The following is a 16,705-nucleotide window of genomic DNA, read 5'->3' as shown; positions in this document are numbered from 1 at the left end:
TTCCCTCCCTCTCCCAGGTCTCCTCTCCTCAGAGAGGAGAGGGCATGCAGGCTGGTGGAAACAGCTTCCCTCAGGTAGAGCAGCTGAGCTTGCCATCTCCTTGCAGGAACACTAGAAGGCACCCTTGAGGCAGCTGTGGCTCTGAGGCTATTTTGGGTCCCCGTGTGTCCCTTGGGCTTCAGGAGCCCCTGAAGCCCAAAGCCTTGTGTATTCTGGTGTTGTTGGGTGGCGCAGCCTACAAATGTCAATCAGGTCAAGGTGGTTGATAGTGTTGTTCAAGTCTTCCATACCCTTACTGATTTTCTGTCTAATTGTTTCTTCACTTATAGAGACAGAGAATGGAAATCTATGCCGTGGCCTGGAAACTCTCTCAGTGAGGTCAGCTGGGGTGATCGTAGCACTCCTCTCTGCATTGGTTTCCTGGTCCATTCCTTAGTTCTTCCAGGTGGAAGGGTGAACCTCATTCCTGTTACTCCATCTTGACCAGAACAATTGTATTATTTTGGTAACTTTTTAAAGAAAATAATTTTAGATTTATAGAAAGAAGATTTATAGAAATCTCTTTCTAAAAGAGATTTATAGAAAGACAGAACTGAAAGTTTCTATATACACTTTAGCCATGTCTCCTTGCTCTCTTGCAATCGGTGACAGTTTCTTGGCCTTTCCTTGTTTTTGTGACCTTGACACTTTTGAAGAGTGCTTGTCACAGGTTTTGTAGAATGTCCGTCAATTTGGGTTTTCCCGTGATTAGGCTGAGGTTACGGATTTGGAGGAAGAACACCACGCAGGTCAAGTGTGCTTCTCATCACATCATTTCAGGGGGCCAGAAAATCAACTAAACTTGTTATTGGAGATGCGAAACTTGATCATTTGCTTAAGGTAGTGCCTGCCAGATTTCTCCACTGTGAAGTCACTCTTCTTCCCTTTCCACATTCAGAAAGCGAGTTGCCAAGTCCAGCTCACACTCAAGGGGAGGAGAACTAAGCTTCACCGCCCGGAGGGTGGAACATCAAAGGAGCTGTGGGCATGTGTTAACCCCCCACTGGAAGTTAATAACTATCTGGAGGGGAGATACTTTGAAACGACACAAATCTACTGTTTCACCTTAAAGTTTCACCGGCTCATTTTAGCGTTCATAGGTGGGTTTCAACTGCAGCAATGATTACTGAAGTGTGTTTAGGGAGATTTCCCTCTTTCTCTCAATCCTTCCATATTTATTAATTAAAAATTCTTCTGCAAGGGAGATTTGTCTCTTCTCCCCTATTTATTAAGGGTATTCAATCAATTATATTATTTAAAAGTTTTTAAGATTAATTATTTTTAAAAATGTAATAATTCACACTGTTCAAAATTCAAAATGGGTGAAAGAGCATGTGGTGCCAGGGTCCCTCCCACCCCCACCCACCCACCCAGTCCCCAGTGCCCTCCCCAAAGGTAACCGAAGCCAAGAGAGATTTGACGCATATACCAGCAATGTCTGTAAGTATTCTTCTTTTTACACAAGTGCTTTAAAGGAAGTCATAATGTCGTGCACCTTGCACCTTTTCACCTGGCAATTTAACTTGGAGATCGGTTCAGATCAGTACATAAAACGCTTTCTCATTCGTTTACGTAGTATCCCAGTATGTAAATCCACCATGATTGATTGACTAGTCCCCTATCAGTAAACATGTGGGTTGTTTCCAAATGTTTTCTGTTACAATGCTGCAGTGTTCCAACATGTGGAATTAAACCTACAGCTCTATCTGCACAAGAGGGAGGGGTCAAAGGGCATGTGTACTTCCCATTTTGATGCTGCCAAGCTGCCTCTCTTGTACGTCACACCAGTTTACATCCTGTATTAGATTCCTAGGGCTGCTGTACAAAGTACCATAAACTAAAACAACAAAAATGTATCGTTTCCCAGTTCTGGAGGCTAGAAGCCTGAAATCAAGGGGTCAGCAAGCCATGCTCCCTCTGAGGCCTCGAGGAAAGCATCCTTCCTCGCCTCTTCTAGCTTCCGGCTGTTAACCAGCAGCCCTAGATGTTCCCTGGCTTGTAGATGCAACTCCAGCCTCTGCTTCCATCTTCATGTGGCTGTCTTCCCTCTGTCTGTGTCATATCCAAGTTTCCCTCTTCTTATTAGGACACTGTTTATTGGATTAGGGCCCATCTTAATCCAATATGGCCTCATTTTAACTTTATTATAGCTCCAAAGACTTTATTTCCAAATAAGGTCATATTCACAGATTCCAGGCGGATATGAACTTTTGGAAAACACTATTCAACTCAGTACACATCCCCACTAGCAGAGTATGAGAGTGAACCTCCTTCAACACTCTTCAAGGATTGCAGTGACATTTGGCATTATTGGGAATTAATTTTGGTGATTGGATTCTGCTTCTCCAAAACGGGATGCTCTATGGGGACAAGGCTGTGGGGAGGTCTGAGATTTATTGGGGTTACAGACAAGGGTTGGCTTCCCATGTGGCAGCTGGAGAGGAAAGCTTATGTGACATAGATATTCTGGAGTGGAGCTACCTCCGATTTCTGGGCCATTTTGTCAGTGTGAAATTCTCTCCCTGGTTCTGATTAGCTGTGAGAGCTAACCCAGAACGTCTAGGTCAGAGGTCACACACAGCAGCTCATGGGTTGTAGCTGTCCCCGGGAATATTTGTTGTGAGCAGTGCTCAGTCATATTTTGAAACAGATACTAATGTTTAAAAAGGGATACGACTCGGGCTTCCCTGGTGGCGCAGTGGTTGAGAGTCCGCCTGCCGATGCAGGTGACACAGGTTCGTGCCCCGGTCTGGGAAGATCCCACATGCCGCGGAGCGGCTGGGTCCGTAAGCCATGGCCGCTGAGCCTGCGCGTCCGGAGCCTGTGCTCCGCAACGGGAGATGCCACAACAGTGAGAGGCCCGCGTACCGCAAAAAAAAAAAAAAATTGGATACAACTCATATAAAATTTTGGATTCCTAACTTCTCTGAAAAAAAAATCTATTAACACTATGCTCGTATTTCCACAGAGCGACGAACATCTGGATACATTTGTGGGCACTTAATATTGTGACCCCAGCTCTGGGCCTTCAAACCAAGAGGCAACATAGTGCAGGGGGCCCAAGCTGCATTTGAATCCCAGCTATGCATTTACTTGCTGACCTTGGGCAAATGGCTTAATGTCTCTGAGTCTCACTGTCCTCGTCTATAAAATTAGGGTTGATTTATTCAACACATTTCTATCGAGCATCTACTACGTGGCAGGCACTGTTGTAGGCACTTGGGATATGTCAGTAAACAAAGCAAGCAAAGATCCTTGCCCTTGTGGAGCACGTACTGTGGCAAGGGTAGACAGGTAACAAATGATGCTATAACACATAAGTAAATGATCTGGTATTTGAAAAGTGGTAAATGCTATAGGAAAGCAAAAAACCAAAGTAGAATGTTATTCAGCCATTAAAAAGGATGAAATAATGCCATTTGCAGCAACATGGATGGACCTAGAGATTGTCATACTGAGTGAAGTAAGTCAGACAGAGCAAGAGAAATACGATATTGCTTATATGCGGAATCTAAAAAAAATGGATACAAATGAACTTATTTACAAAGCAGAAACAGACTCACAGACTTAGAGAAGGAACTTATATTTACCGAGAGAAGGGTGGGGGGGAGGGAGAGTTAGGGAGTTTGGGATTGACATGTACACACTACTAGATTTAAAGTGGATAACCAACAAGGACCTACTGTATAGCACACGGAACTCTGCTCAATATTCTGTAACAACCTAATTGGGAAAAGAATTTGAAAAAGAATCGATACATGTATATGTATAACTGAATCACTTTGTTGTACATCTGAAACTAACACAACATTGTTCATCAACTGTACTCCAATATAAAATAAAAAGTTAAAAAAAACCCAACCCAAAGTACACAGGGAACAGGGAATGGGGGCACAGTCACCTTCTAAGATAGGCTGCTCAGCAGGAATTCCCTGGTGGTCCAATGGTTAGGACTCCTTGCTCTCACTGTGGAGAGCCCAAGTTCGATCCCTGGTCAGGGAAATAAGATCCCACAGCCCCCCCCAAAAATAGGCTGCTCAGGGAAGGCCCCACTGAGAAGGTGACATTTGCACAAAGACTTGAAGGAAGTGGGGGGATTGACCAGGTGCTGAACTCAGGAAGAACACACCAGCAGGGAACGGCTAGGCAAAGGCTTCAGGCGGGAGCTGTGCTTGATGCTGAAGGAACAGCCAGGAGGCCGGTCTGGCTGGAGAGGAGACAGGAGCGGGGAGAGTGGTGGGAGCCGAGGCCACAGGGGAAGAAAGTGGGAGAAGGGTGTCAGCAGATCACGTCAGGCCTTGTAGGCCACAGGGAGGATTTTGGCTTTTACTCTGGGTAAGGTGGGAGCCACGGGAGGGTTCCAAGCAGAGAGGGGACACTGTCTAACCTATGTCATCCAGGATCTCTGCTACTGCTCTGTAAAGATTAGAGTCTGTGTGTGTGTGTGTGTGTGCGTGCATGTGTGCGCACAGAAGCAAGGTGCCGGGAGACCGGGGAGAAGCTTGTGCGATAATCCAGATGAGAGCCAGGGAGCTGGCCTTGAGGATGGCGAGAAGCACTGATGGCGGGTGCATTTCCAAGGGTGAATTGACAGGACTGGCTGGTGGCTTGGATTCAGGCTGTGAGGAAAGAGAGGAGTCAAGGATGACTTCAAGGCTTTGGGCGGAGCTGCCACTCTCTCAGGAGTGGGCAGCATAGGAGGGGCAGGTCTGGAAGGGGAGGGGTGGAAAGGAGAACAGTTCAGCAAAGTTGAGTTGAGATTCAACATGTAGGTGAATTCAGGTGGAAATCTGGAGCCTGGGAGTGAGATTTGGGAATAACAGTCCCCACCTAGGTGGTTGTGAAGGTTCACCGAGCTCATGTCTGTGAGGCCCTGAGAACAAGGCCTGGCCCCCAGTGAGTGCTAGTGGAGGTTACCTGTTCTTATCTTCCTGGAAAAGATCCCACCTTTGGCTCCAGCTCCGGCCCTCAGAACCCCCTCCTCACATCCCTCTCAGGGATGGAGACAGAAATTTGTCAAGATGGCTGAGAAATTTCTCATCTCATCTGTAAAATGATCCACTTTCTCAAATCATCCACTTTCTCAAAGGATTATCGTGAGGCGCAAACGAGAAATAATGGATTTAAGTGCCCAGCACACAGTAGGTGCTCACAGCAGTTTCTTTCTTCCCTCCCCAGGCCCTGGTGGTCAGGGAGAAGAGAAGCAAAGTCAGTATCCATCCCAGCTGTTTATTGAAAGGCAAGGGGTGGGGGCGGGGCGGTGGAAGGGTGCAGAATGGGGAGGGGCAGTAGGGCCTGCTTTGTGGAGGAGGACTGAGGACCCTCCCAGGAGGGCTGCCCCCCCCACCCCACCCCCCACCTTGAGACTAAAGGGGGAGGGTAGAGGCATGAGCCTTGGGCATCTCTCTCCAGCTGTCTTGGAGCTCCCCCTAGTGGTAGAGAACAGAGATGATGCATCTGGCTGGGGAGCCTGAAGGATGGAGGGGTTGGTGCCTCCAGGAGGGCACATTTGTACAGGGTGAGGTCAGGACCTGTGGGTGATGGTTTCTAGGTGGGTGGACTCGGAGGGGCAAATACATCCCAGTACTCCTGCCCCCTGGCTCTTAGAGACCATTTAAATGCATGTCCAAAGTATCTTCTGAGCCACCTGGGTCCTTTAGGCATCAGCTAGTCTCTCTGGGCCGAACCTGTGCCACCCCTGCGGGTCCCCTGGAAGCCAGGAAGGTGTGGGGTCCTGCTCCCACTGTGGAACAAGATCTGTTCCAGGAGTCTACAGACGTGGGTCCGAGTTCCTGCAGACTGTCAGCCTCCCTCCGCCACCTCATCTGTAAACTGGGGTTAGTAATCGTTCAGGATGGGGTGGACTGGGGGCTCTGATGCCAAGATGTATAGAAAACATACTGTAAGGAGGAAATGTTTTTGCACCATCCTGGTCCAAGTGAGCATCTTGGACCCATCCTGAGGCCTCCTGGTGCAGCTGACAGAGGGAGGGGTCAGTGGATAAGAATGACCCCACTACCCCTCCCCTTATCTTTGCCTATGGAAAGGCAAAGATATGCCTATTACCAAAGGCATAGGCAAAGATATGCCTATTACCATACTTATATCCTGGGGAGAAAAAGAAAGTCATGGAACTCTAGAATCTGGTCTAAACCCTTCATTAGTGCAGAGACAGGAACTGATGGTCTGAAAGGGTAAGGGGCTTGCCCAAGGTCATACAGAGGAAAGAGCGGGGATAGGTTGAGGGAGTTTTCTGCCCCTGAATGGCTTTGGAAAGGAGGAATGGGTGGGAAGTTTTGGGGTGACTCGGGGAAGGCTGGCATCTTGGAGGACTTAGAGCCCTACCCCTGGGAAGGGGACACAGAGATGTGAGCTCCAGACTTTCTGACCTGGAGTTGGGCTTTCTGGGGGCTTAGATGGAAGGGGCCCCATTGAAAGGGAGAAGTTAGGGAGACAATGGGAAGGTGGGATGCGGTGGGGCGGAGGAAGGGTCCAGACCCCAGGCCTGGCTCCTCCTCTGGCCGTGAGGGTGGCTCAAAAGTCCCTCTTGGGCTGGATGGTCTGCACAGAGGATTGCCCAAAGTGGCTGGCGGGTGGTGAGAACCAAGACCGGCCACTGGTGTCATGGAAAATGGGGGACAACTGCTGCTCCAGCTCATCCCCGAAGACCTCCATGTGGCCATCGGTTTCAGTGTCCAAGGGTTCTGCCTTGGGGTCCTGGCTCAGCCAGCCAGTCGTGGCCCAGAACATGCAGATGGCCAGCAAGATCCCGGCTGCCCCGCAGAGCACTGTGCCAGCCAGGCGGCAGGTGCCCAGGGCCTTGTTGTAGTCGGCTGCCCGCTGATCCAACACCAGGAACTCGCCCTCTCCGATGCCCTCCAACTTGGGGGGCACTGCATAGCCAGTGGTCAGGGCTGCCAAACCCAGTAGCAGAAGCAGGGTACCTGAGGATAAGCTGATCTGGAGAGAAGCAGACAGATTGGGAGGCAGTCAGGGTCAGCTGGGGCCCCAGGCCAAGGGATCACCTTGGATCCCAACTGGACTTAAAGGTAACCCCTTGGTCCAACCTTAAAAGATGGGATCATAGACACACCTGTTAGGTCTAATTGACAAGGGCACAAACTATCACGTTCTATTTGAAATCTTGAGGCCTCTGAATTAATTTCCCTTTCAGCTCCCACCTGGCAGTGGACTTCTTCTGCCAGCCTTGAGTCCCCCTGAATCATCATTTGGGTCCCATCTTATCCCCCTGTCCCATCTACCCTCTACCTCTATTCCTCTGTCGGGTTAACTTCTACACATCCCTCAGATCACATGCATCTCAAACCTCACCTCCTCAGGGAAGCCTTCCAGGATGCCCCTGGACTGGGTCAAGTCCCCAGCTCTGCACTCATGCAAACGCTGTGCCCATTTGCTCTTCAGTGCACTCACCTTGGTGCACACCTGGACGTGTACCTTGGTTACTATGTAAGTGATGTCTGTCTGCCTGCTACACTGGACTGAGAGCTGGGAAAGCCATGAGATTAGAGACTGCCTGTTTTGGCTCCCAAGGTGTCTTCCATGCCTAGCACGGTGCTGGTATCCAGCAGTAGCTGAGCGAATGTTTGCAGAATGACTAAATGAACCACAGCTAGGAGCTCCTCAAAGACAGGGACCACATCGTCTTAAATTCTGTGTCCCCAAGATCCTAGCACACTGCTTGGCAATAAGAAGATGCTCAAAAACTTAAAATACGTACTTTCTCCTGGAAGTCTTCCCTGATCACCCCAGACACTGAGGGCATTTCCTCTCCTGCCATCCTCTGCACACCTGGCCTGAGGCTGTGCATTCTCTGTGCAGGTTGGCACCTCGCCTTCCCACTAGAGCGAAGACTTTTGAAAGCAGAGAGGAGGGACCCTCTGTCTCAGGCTTCCTATAGTATTTATCAAAGAGCATTGTAGGGACCCAGCTCACTGCCACTTCCATGCCTTTACTCACATGGTGCTCCCTAACTGACCACCCTCCATGGCTGGTATGGACATTGACTGTTCGTTTCTCTCACATTTTCTACTGTCCTGGCAACAGTCCCCCAGTAGATCTTTGGGAAGCCACAGGAAGATTTAAGTGAGGTGAACCCTTCTTCCTGCCAGTCAGCATATACCATCTCTCTGGCCACAGTAATTAGCTCAGGGCTGGGCAAGTGACCCAGTCAGAGCCAATGCAATACTTGCCAGGACTTCTGGAAGTGAAAAGCATTGTTTCTTTTCTGAAAGAAATACTGGTTGAAATTCTGATTTCCCTTGGAAGGTGTGGAGTGAGAGACTGAGGGTCAGCTTGGGAGCAGTCGTTTGGAGAACACATGGGGAGAGCCTCAAACTAATGGGCTGCAAGGATGGGGGTACCATGGGGAGCCTGAAGGAAATCTTGAATCCTCAGTGTGATGCTTTGAACTGCTGGAGCGAACTTTGCCTGAAGGCCCCCAACCTCTGGTCTCTTCCATAAAATGAGCAATATTTTCCCTTTATTGTTGAAACTCATTTGAGTTGGGTTTCCTCTTGTTTGAACATGCAAGACCCCTAATTGCTACGCAGCCCCTTTTCTTTCTATCCACTGATCCCACCTCCTCCCTGAAACCACAGGAAATCACAGGAATTGCTCCTCCTTCCACCTTACCTTCCAGCACAGTGAGGGCCAACGTCGGTGACGGCACAGTACAGGAGGCCCCTCAGGGTCATCGCTGAGGGGGGTACCTGCACAGTCCTCGTAGAAGAGGTGCAGATAGGAGCGGACCCCATACCACTTGCCATCTTCCACGTTGGGGCCTCGGCTGCAGCCACAGGGACGCTCGCAGCTTGGCATCCTGGGTTCCTGTGGGGTAGGCCAGGTGCAGTGGACAGAGGGAGGGGGCAGTGAGGGTTGCCCATGGTGACTCTCCAAGGCCCCCGGAATCTTTGTGCTACGTTCACCTCTCCACCCATTTTAGAGAGCTCACACTCACAGCAGAGCCTGTCCTTCTGGAATCCTGGTCTGAGTAGAGTGCGAATGGGCCAAGGCACTGAGTGCTTAGCCCACAGCCTTCGTAGGTGGCAATAAATTTGCATGTTTCCTGTGGAGGCCACCCAGTGGCTGGAACTGTGGGTTCTGGAGCCGGGACTGTCTGGATTGGAATCCAGGATCACCACTTCCCGGCTGTGTGATGTCAGACAAGTGCTTTCACCTCTCTAAGCCTCAGTTTCCTCATCTGTAAAACACAGCTGATAATCATACCTGCTTTATACAGTTTTGTGTCCGGTGCCAAGAAATGATAGCTTCTGTGACTATTATTACTGTAATTTCTTCATTATTATTTTATCCTGAACTTCTAGAGCCCCATGTCTAGAGTGAGAGCTTCTTATCCCCATCTCCTCTCCAAATCTCTTCCCCTTAATTTCCCGCCTTTCAAGGTATTCTGGGCTGAAAGTGTCACGGTTGACACTCGTCCAATCGGGTGGAGCTCCCCAAGCTGCAAGGTCCTAAAAGATCCCTCCCCAGGGCTGCCCCTCAGAAGGCAACAATCTCCAAGTCCCAAGGAATCTTGACTCCACAGAAGGTGAAAGTCAGGGGTCCTCAGGCTTAGGTGTTCTTAGGCTCAACATTAGATTTCTAAAGAAACCTATCTAAGGACTTTTCTTTTCACAAATGGAGACACTGAGGCCTAGGGAATGGAAGGTCCTTGTGTATCCAAACATCCTTAGGACTAAAAGCAAAGGGGGTGGGGGTTGCTGGGGAAGGACTGGGCTCCCCCCCATGCCATGATGGCCCTCAGTCCCTCTGAGCAGTTTCAAACAAAATGAAGCAATGTGCTTACACTGAAGGATAAGACAAATTTCTAGTCCCCTCTCATTTCCAGATGTGATCCTCAAATCCCTGTGGAGAAAGACTCACCAGCACACAAACACACAGCACAGAGAAACACACACACACACCAGAGACATACACGGATAGATGTACATACACACACACAACACCACAGACATATACAGACAGGCACACATATACCACACAGAGACACACAGAGCTAGACACACAGCACAAAGACACAGACACTCAGACACACCACACACACACACACACACACACACACACACAGCCACAGTGTGTGTTGGAGGTGGTTCTATGGACCCACACCAGCACACAGAAGTGCTGCGTTAAAGCCTGTCTATAAATCACAGCTCTCCACAGCCCTCACCCAAAACTCAGGGGAAAGAAGGGAAAAGGGGTAAGAGACAACACCCCCCACCCCCACTGACATACAATGGGGAAAGGCAGAGATCAAAAGCCAAAGACAGAAAGAAGAGGGCGAGTGGTGAGGTGAAGAGCCGGCGCTCGAGGGAATAGGGGAGGGGGAGGGGTGGGGCTCTGCAGAAGGTGTGGCCAGAGCGGGCACCGCCCCAGGAGATTTCAGCTTCCTCATCCCGGCCGGCGGGGCGGTGGGCATCAGTGCAAAGACCATTAACCGAAGATCCTAGGGGACGGGGCGGGGAGGGAGCTCAGGGATTATAGGCCAGGGTTAGCTCCTCCTCTCGTGCAGCTCACTGTCCCTCTCCTCCAAATATACATCACCCGATCCTGCTGGCATCGGAGCGGGAAGGTGACCTTGACGCTGCCTCCCCCTCGACCGGGTCCCTCCCCCTCCTTTTAGGGTTGCCGGGAGGCGGACTGGCGGTCTGGGGGAGGGTGGGAGAGGATGCTGAGAGCCCAGGACCAGGGTTGCCAAGGAACTGCTGGGGAGCTGTCCTTAGGCGGGATGGGGGAGGAGCTCCGTGAGAAGGGAGAGGGAAGAGGACGGAGCTACTGGGTCCGAGGGGTGGAGGCTGCGGCGAGGAGGCGAGCGGTGACAGCCACGAGGGCCCGAAGATGGGTGGAATCTCTCGTATTTATGGGGCCTCTCTCAGTTCTCCTTCCCAGACCCCCGGACCCGCGCACTGCAGCGTCCAGCGTAGCTCAGGCGGAAGGGACGCTGTCTTGGGGGGTGAGGCCAGAGAAATCAGGCCAACTTCCCCCGCCCCCACCGCACACTGTTTCTGAGCCGACCACCAGTTCCCCAGTTGAGATTAAGTGCATCCTTTCCCCTAGAGGGAAACTGAGGCAAAGAGGGGCGGGAATGGGTTTTCTGCAGAGGTGGGTGGGGTCTTGTCCTCTGAGGCCTCCTCCCAGCCTACCAACCCTGAAGTGTCTCCGGGCTTTGGGCTGGCGAGACCTCTGCCCCTGCTACTTCCCCGAGACCCTACCTCGCAAAGCCCGAGGCACACCAGGGCTGGGGCGCCGCCGTCCCGCCCGAGGCGGGACACGGCCGGGCTGGGGATGCGGCAGGGGTGGGGGTTCTCCAGATCCTGGGAGGAGGCGGGGTGGGGGTCGGGCCGAGCGTGGGGCAGGGCTGAGCTCACCTCTCCGTCCGCAGTCTCCGCCGAGCGGGAGCGGGAACGCGAGCAGAGCAGAAGCAGGTTGTGTTGGCGCCTGCGCCGCAGTTGGGGGGCGGGGGTGACACGGGTGGGGGGGCGCCGGCGCGCCCTGAGGGCTGGCTCTGCAGATTTCGGACCCCTGCAGGATTGCGAGCCCTGGTCCCCTTCCAAGAGTTCTCTTCTCTCTCTGAGACCCCAGGCCCCTCGCGGGGACCCCATCATATCCCTCGACCCCACCCCCTCATGCAGTCCCTCAAACTCCTCGTCTGACTGTCCCATCACTCCCTCAATCTCCCAACCCCCTGACTGAAGACCCTTGACTTCATTGAGCCTTCATTTCTGCACTGTATCCTCTGTTCCTCTCTGGGCCTCCATCCCCCTCATGAAGCCCTCACCCCAATGTACAAACGCTCACCTACTGGCTGCGCCCCCATCCTCTTCACAGACTCCTGGCTCTCTCGTTGAGCCCCACCTCTCTCCCGCCGGGTCCCTACCAGGAAGTCCCCTCCTGCCTCCATCAGGAGCCCCTTATCTGACTGCAGTCCTCACACTCTCACTGAGTCCCCCATCCTCTCTCCATTCTCTCCCTCTTCGAGCCCCTACCCCTTGCTGAGGATCAGCGCCCCTTATCTTGAGAAGGGAGCTGGGGTTGGAGAGAAGCTGCTGGGAGAGACAAGTCCTTTCCCTTCTGGAAGGATCCTCCCTTGTTCTCTCTCCCAACCTACCCCTAGCTCCGTCCTGGACAGTGTGTCCTCTGGCCCATCTCCCTGGAGAGCCAGCCCTTGCCAGGCAGCTGAGTCTACCTCATTCCTTGTCGTGTGCCCACCCACAGCCTTGGCTTTGTCCCACGTTCACTCTATGGGCTTGGCAAAGTCACCACACCTCTCCAAGCTTCTTCAGGCACCATTGTGCACACGGGCTTTCATGCCCTGAGTGTCCGTTCCGTCTCTCCTTGGGCTGTGGGCCGGGGACACAGGGATGCATAAACTCTGCAAGGTGGAGACACATCCTGTTCCTTCACTGTTGTACCCCCGAGCCTCACAGGGCCCTTGGCATTGAGCAGGCAGCTCAATAAACATCTACTGAACACAGACTAATAAAAACAGCGAATATATGATGCTGAGTGTGAGCAAAGTACTTCTCTAAGTGCTATATATGTACTACACCCATTTAACTGTGTGTGTGTGTGTGTGTGTGTGAGAGAGAGAGAGAGAGAGAGAGGGAGAGAGGAATTCCTAGAGCTCAAGACTGAAGTCCTCCCATGTGACAGGAGATGAACCTGAAGAGGCAGGCAGATGTGAGACCCTTCAGGGCCTCACAAGCCAAGGTAAGGAGTCTGGACTTCAACCCAAGAGTAGTAGGGAGCCATGGAAGCGTTGTAAAGAGGGGAGGGGTGTGATCTGATCTGCACTCTGAAAAGATCCCTCTGGCTGTCGATCCCTGGGAAGAACAGGATAAAAAGCCCAAGCGAGGTAGGAAAGAAATCCGTAAGGAGACTCCATGTCAGAGATGACGATGTCTTGGCCTAGTGGGCTTGCACAGAAATGAATGGATTCAAGAGTTGTTGCGGGGGAGGGGGGTAAAATGAAGTGCAGGAACAGCAAAAGATTGGAAACAACCTGCAGCAGTTTTAAAACATGGCTGCAAATTCCTTAGCACTTCTCCTGCAGCAAGGTGGGATCTAGGTACCCTCTTTTCGTATCTCGGGTGAGCTGAAGACTGCTTCAACCAACAGAGTATGGTGGAAGTGATGCTCTGACTTCCGAGGCCAGGACATAAAAGGACAGGCACTCCTCCTGGAACTCTAGCTCTTGGAGACCTGAGGTGCTAATGCAAGAAGTCTGCCTGCCTTGAGGCTGCCATGCTAAAAGAAAGCCAAAATGACATGGAGAACCCACAGAAGTCACCACCCTCCCAACTGAGCTTGGCCTTTGAGTCATCCCAGTTCCAGCATCAGACAAGTGAACAGAGAAGCAACCAGATGATTCTACTCCACATCTGTGAGAATCAGCTTCAGCTCCGATGATATGAGAGAGGGGATGGCTGAGGTTGGGGAGGTGATGGGAAGGGATGAGGTCAAATGTATAGGTAGATGGTCTGGCATTGAGCCAGCAGCATAGGAAGGATCCAGTACCCTCTGAGACCCGGGCAAGGAGAGGAGGAGGGCCACCAAGAAGAGATGCAGGTTGGTGTTTGTGAGCTGAACTCTGGAGTTAGACAGATCCAGATTTGAATCCCTGGTTCTGCCACTCTGTGCTTACATGACGTCAATGCTCTGAGCCTCAGTTTCCCTAACTGTAAAATGGAGATAATATCAGCAATTGTGTCTCAAAGGGGTTATAAGAGTGAAATGAGGTGTGTATATAAAACACTTAGCAAAGCACCCGGAACAGAATAAGAACTCAATTCACTATTGTCATCGTTACTACTATTATTGTTACTACTATTTTTATTGTTTATGGGTGAGGAGGGTAGGAAGTTGAGTGACAGAAAACGTATTAAATTGAATGTTCTTGAGGAAAACAAGAAGCATTATCAATTAAGAAAGAGGAAGGTTTAGGGGGGGTATAGCTCCAGGGTAGAGCATTTGACCACCAAAATAGAAAGGTTTTAGTTCAACACCCTTTCAAAGGGTGGTGAAGCAGACACAAAGGCCACATATTCTATGATTCCATATATATGAAATACCCAGACTCAGAAAATCCATAAAGACAGAAGGCAGACTAGCAGTTCCCGGGGCTGCGTTAAGGGAGGAATGGGGAGTGACGGCTTAACGGGCTTCCTTTTGGGGTGATGAAGGTGTTCCAGCACTAGATGGGGGTGATAGTTGCATAACATTATGAATGTACCAAATGTTGCTAATGATCAATTTCATGTTACGTATATTTTACCATAATTTTTTAAAGAGTGGTAAAGCTTTGGAACACTCAGTAATAATGATGATGAGGATGGTGATGGATATCACTTATTGAGAATTTATTATGTGCCAGGATAATTTGACTTCTCAATAATCTTATGAGATAGGAGCTCTGATAATCCCCATTTTACAGATGACAAACCCTGGGTTTGGGAAGGTAAGTCACTTGCCCAAGGCCTGCCACAATGTGACAGAAGCTGAATTTGCTCTGATGGCTCTGAGGCCATGATCTGTGGAGACAGGGGTCTGCATAGCTGTGATTTTTTTTTGGCAGTGTCAGGAGACCTGGGAGAGAAGAAGAAGGCTTCTGGTACCCCAGCTCCTGGTGAGGCAGAGGAGAGGGTGATGGGTGATGCAGAGAGCAAGGGAGAGAGCAGTTCCCATGATGGACCTCACGATGGATCCTGGCTTGTTGGGGAAGGATGCCAAGGCAGCCCAGGAGGGGAGCAGATGGATCTGGAGAAGACTCAGGGAATCCAGACTGAAGAGCTCAATGCAGTCTAAAAATAAGTGGATGGGAAGGAAGGTAGTCTGAGGTCAGAATGTGGGATCCTGTAGTTAAAGATTTTAGATGTGCAAACTCGTAAGAGATGAGGTCTAAGCCAGTACCATCCAATAGAAGTTTCTGCAAAGATGGAAGTGTTCTATATCTGCGTTGCCTATACTGGCGCCACTCGCCACATTTGGCTATTAAGCATTTGAAATGTGGCTAGAGGGACTTCCCTGGGGGTCCAGTGGTTAAGACTCTGGGCTCCCAATGTAGGGGGCACGGGTTCAATCCCTGGTCGGGGAACTAGGATCCCTCATGCCACACAGCGTGGCCAAAAAAAAAAAAAGAAAAGAAAAGAAAAAGAAAGAAATGTGGCTATTGCAACTAAGGAACCGAATTCTAAATTTTATATAATTTTAATTACTCTAAATTTAATTTGAAATAGCCACATGTGACTAGGGGGTCACCATATTGGTCAACCAAGTGTCAGTGGTACAAATCTTGTTGCCAGGGCCCTACTTTGGGCATGACTACTGCCATCTCAGACCCCCACATCCATCCCCATCCCCCCAGTGCTTTTGCCCTGCCCCTAGTGGTCTCTTCTCTACATGGCAGCCACGATGATCCTTTAAACTGTGAGTCAGATTCTCTCATTCCTCTGCTCAAAACCCTCCATGGCATCTCATCTTACTCCAGGTAAAAGGGAAAGACTGGTGGGTTAAAGATGGCCACAAGGGACTTCCCTGGTGGCGCAGTGGTTGAGAGTCCGCTTGCCGATGCAGGGGACACGGGTTCGCACCCTGGTCCGGGAAGATCCCACATGCCGCGGAGCGGCTAGGCTCGTGAGCCATGGCCGCTGAGCCTGCCCGTCCGGAGCCTGTGCTCCGCAACGGGAGAGGCCACAGCAATGAGAGACCCGCGTACCGCAAAAAAAAAAAAAAAAAAAAAAAAAAAGATGGCCACACACTCTTTGTCACTCTGCTCCTCCTCATCTGAGCTGACCCAGCAACGGCTTTAACCAATAGAATGGGGTGAAAGTAATGCTCTGCCAGCTCTGGACCTGGCTTTCAAGAGGACCAGCTTTCCCCGCACTGTGGAACACTCACTTGTGGAATTCTCTCTCTTGGACCCCAGTCCCCATGCAGAAGCAGCCCGGGACACACGGAGAGGCCACATGTAGATGCTCCAGTCGACAGCCCCAGCCAAACTTGCGGCTCACGGCTAGCACCAGCTATTGTATTGGGCAGCATCATGTGAGTGAGTCATCTTGAATGTTCCAGCCCACTTGAGCCCCCAGGTGACATCACATGAACAGAAGACCCATCCCACTGAATCCCATAAACCCACAGAATCTTGCAAGACAATAAAATGGTGTTGTTATAAGGTATACGTTGTGAGATTGTTCGCTATGCAGCAGTAGGTATGCTAAACCAGTCCTTACTGTGGCCTCTAATTGCCCTTCCCCCACAACCTTACTTCCCTCCTTGATCTCATCTCTTCCTTTCCCTCACTTGCTGGACTCCAGCCACACTGGCCCCCTTGCTTTTCTTTGAATGAACACAGCACAGTGGGCAAACTCCTACCTCAAGGCTTTGGAGCCTTTGCACGTGTTTGCTTCTCTGCCTCTCTTTCTTTTCTCTAGATATCTGTATAGCTAGTTTCTGGCTTTATTCAGATCTCTGCCCATATGTCACCTTATCAAAGAGGTTTTATTGCATCACTGTGATAGAGACATACACTGCTCACCAAATTTCTATGTGCTTCACACTGGAGGTTAGACAAAGCCATAGGATTTGTTCTGGCCAATGAGCCATGAGCAGAGTGAGTGATGCATGTCAC

The 16,705-nt window shown here is 50.7% G+C and overlaps 1 protein-coding gene across 2 annotated transcripts; it reads right to left on the bottom strand.

The window, feature by feature from the left end:
* Positions 1–6,400: 6,400 nt before the first annotated feature.
* Positions 6,401–8,878, bottom strand: NRSN2 (neurensin 2). 2 transcript variants are annotated; one of them, XM_027078085.1, is made up of 3 exons: positions 8,692–8,878; positions 6,904–6,999; positions 6,401–6,771 (listed from the first exon to the last, which is right to left on the bottom strand). In XM_027078085.1, the coding sequence occupies exons 1-3, from the start codon at positions 8,875–8,877 to the stop codon at positions 6,574–6,576; spliced, it is 480 nt and encodes a 159-aa protein (XP_026933886.1). In that variant the 5' UTR covers position 8,878; the 3' UTR covers positions 6,401–6,573. The 2 variants fall into 2 exon arrangements, with proteins under 2 accessions (XP_026933886.1, XP_026933885.1); XM_027078084.1 differs by having other exon boundaries at positions 6,401–6,999.
* Between the last annotated feature and the right edge of the window lie 7,827 nt (positions 8,879–16,705).

The sequence above is a fragment of the Aethalodelphis obliquidens genome, unplaced genomic scaffold, assembly GCF_003676395.1.
Source record: "Aethalodelphis obliquidens isolate GAN/ISIS:26980383/991018 unplaced genomic scaffold, ASM367639v1 scaffold42, whole genome shotgun sequence".
NCBI classification, from domain to species: Eukaryota; Metazoa; Chordata; class Mammalia; order Artiodactyla; family Delphinidae; genus Aethalodelphis; species Aethalodelphis obliquidens.
The sequence above is the reverse complement of the archived record's forward strand: the minus strand, read 5'-3'. Positions and strand labels throughout refer to the sequence as shown.

Coding starts and splice junctions, on each gene's coding strand:
- NRSN2 (XM_027078084.1), bottom strand. CDS start 8,877: ATGCCAAGCTGCGAGCGTCCCTGTGGCTGCAGCCGAGGCCCCAACGTG. Junction 7,000..8,691: donor GGCCCTCACTGTGCTGGAAG/GTAAGGTGGAAG, acceptor GCTTCTCTCCAG/ATCAGCTTATCCTCAGGTAC.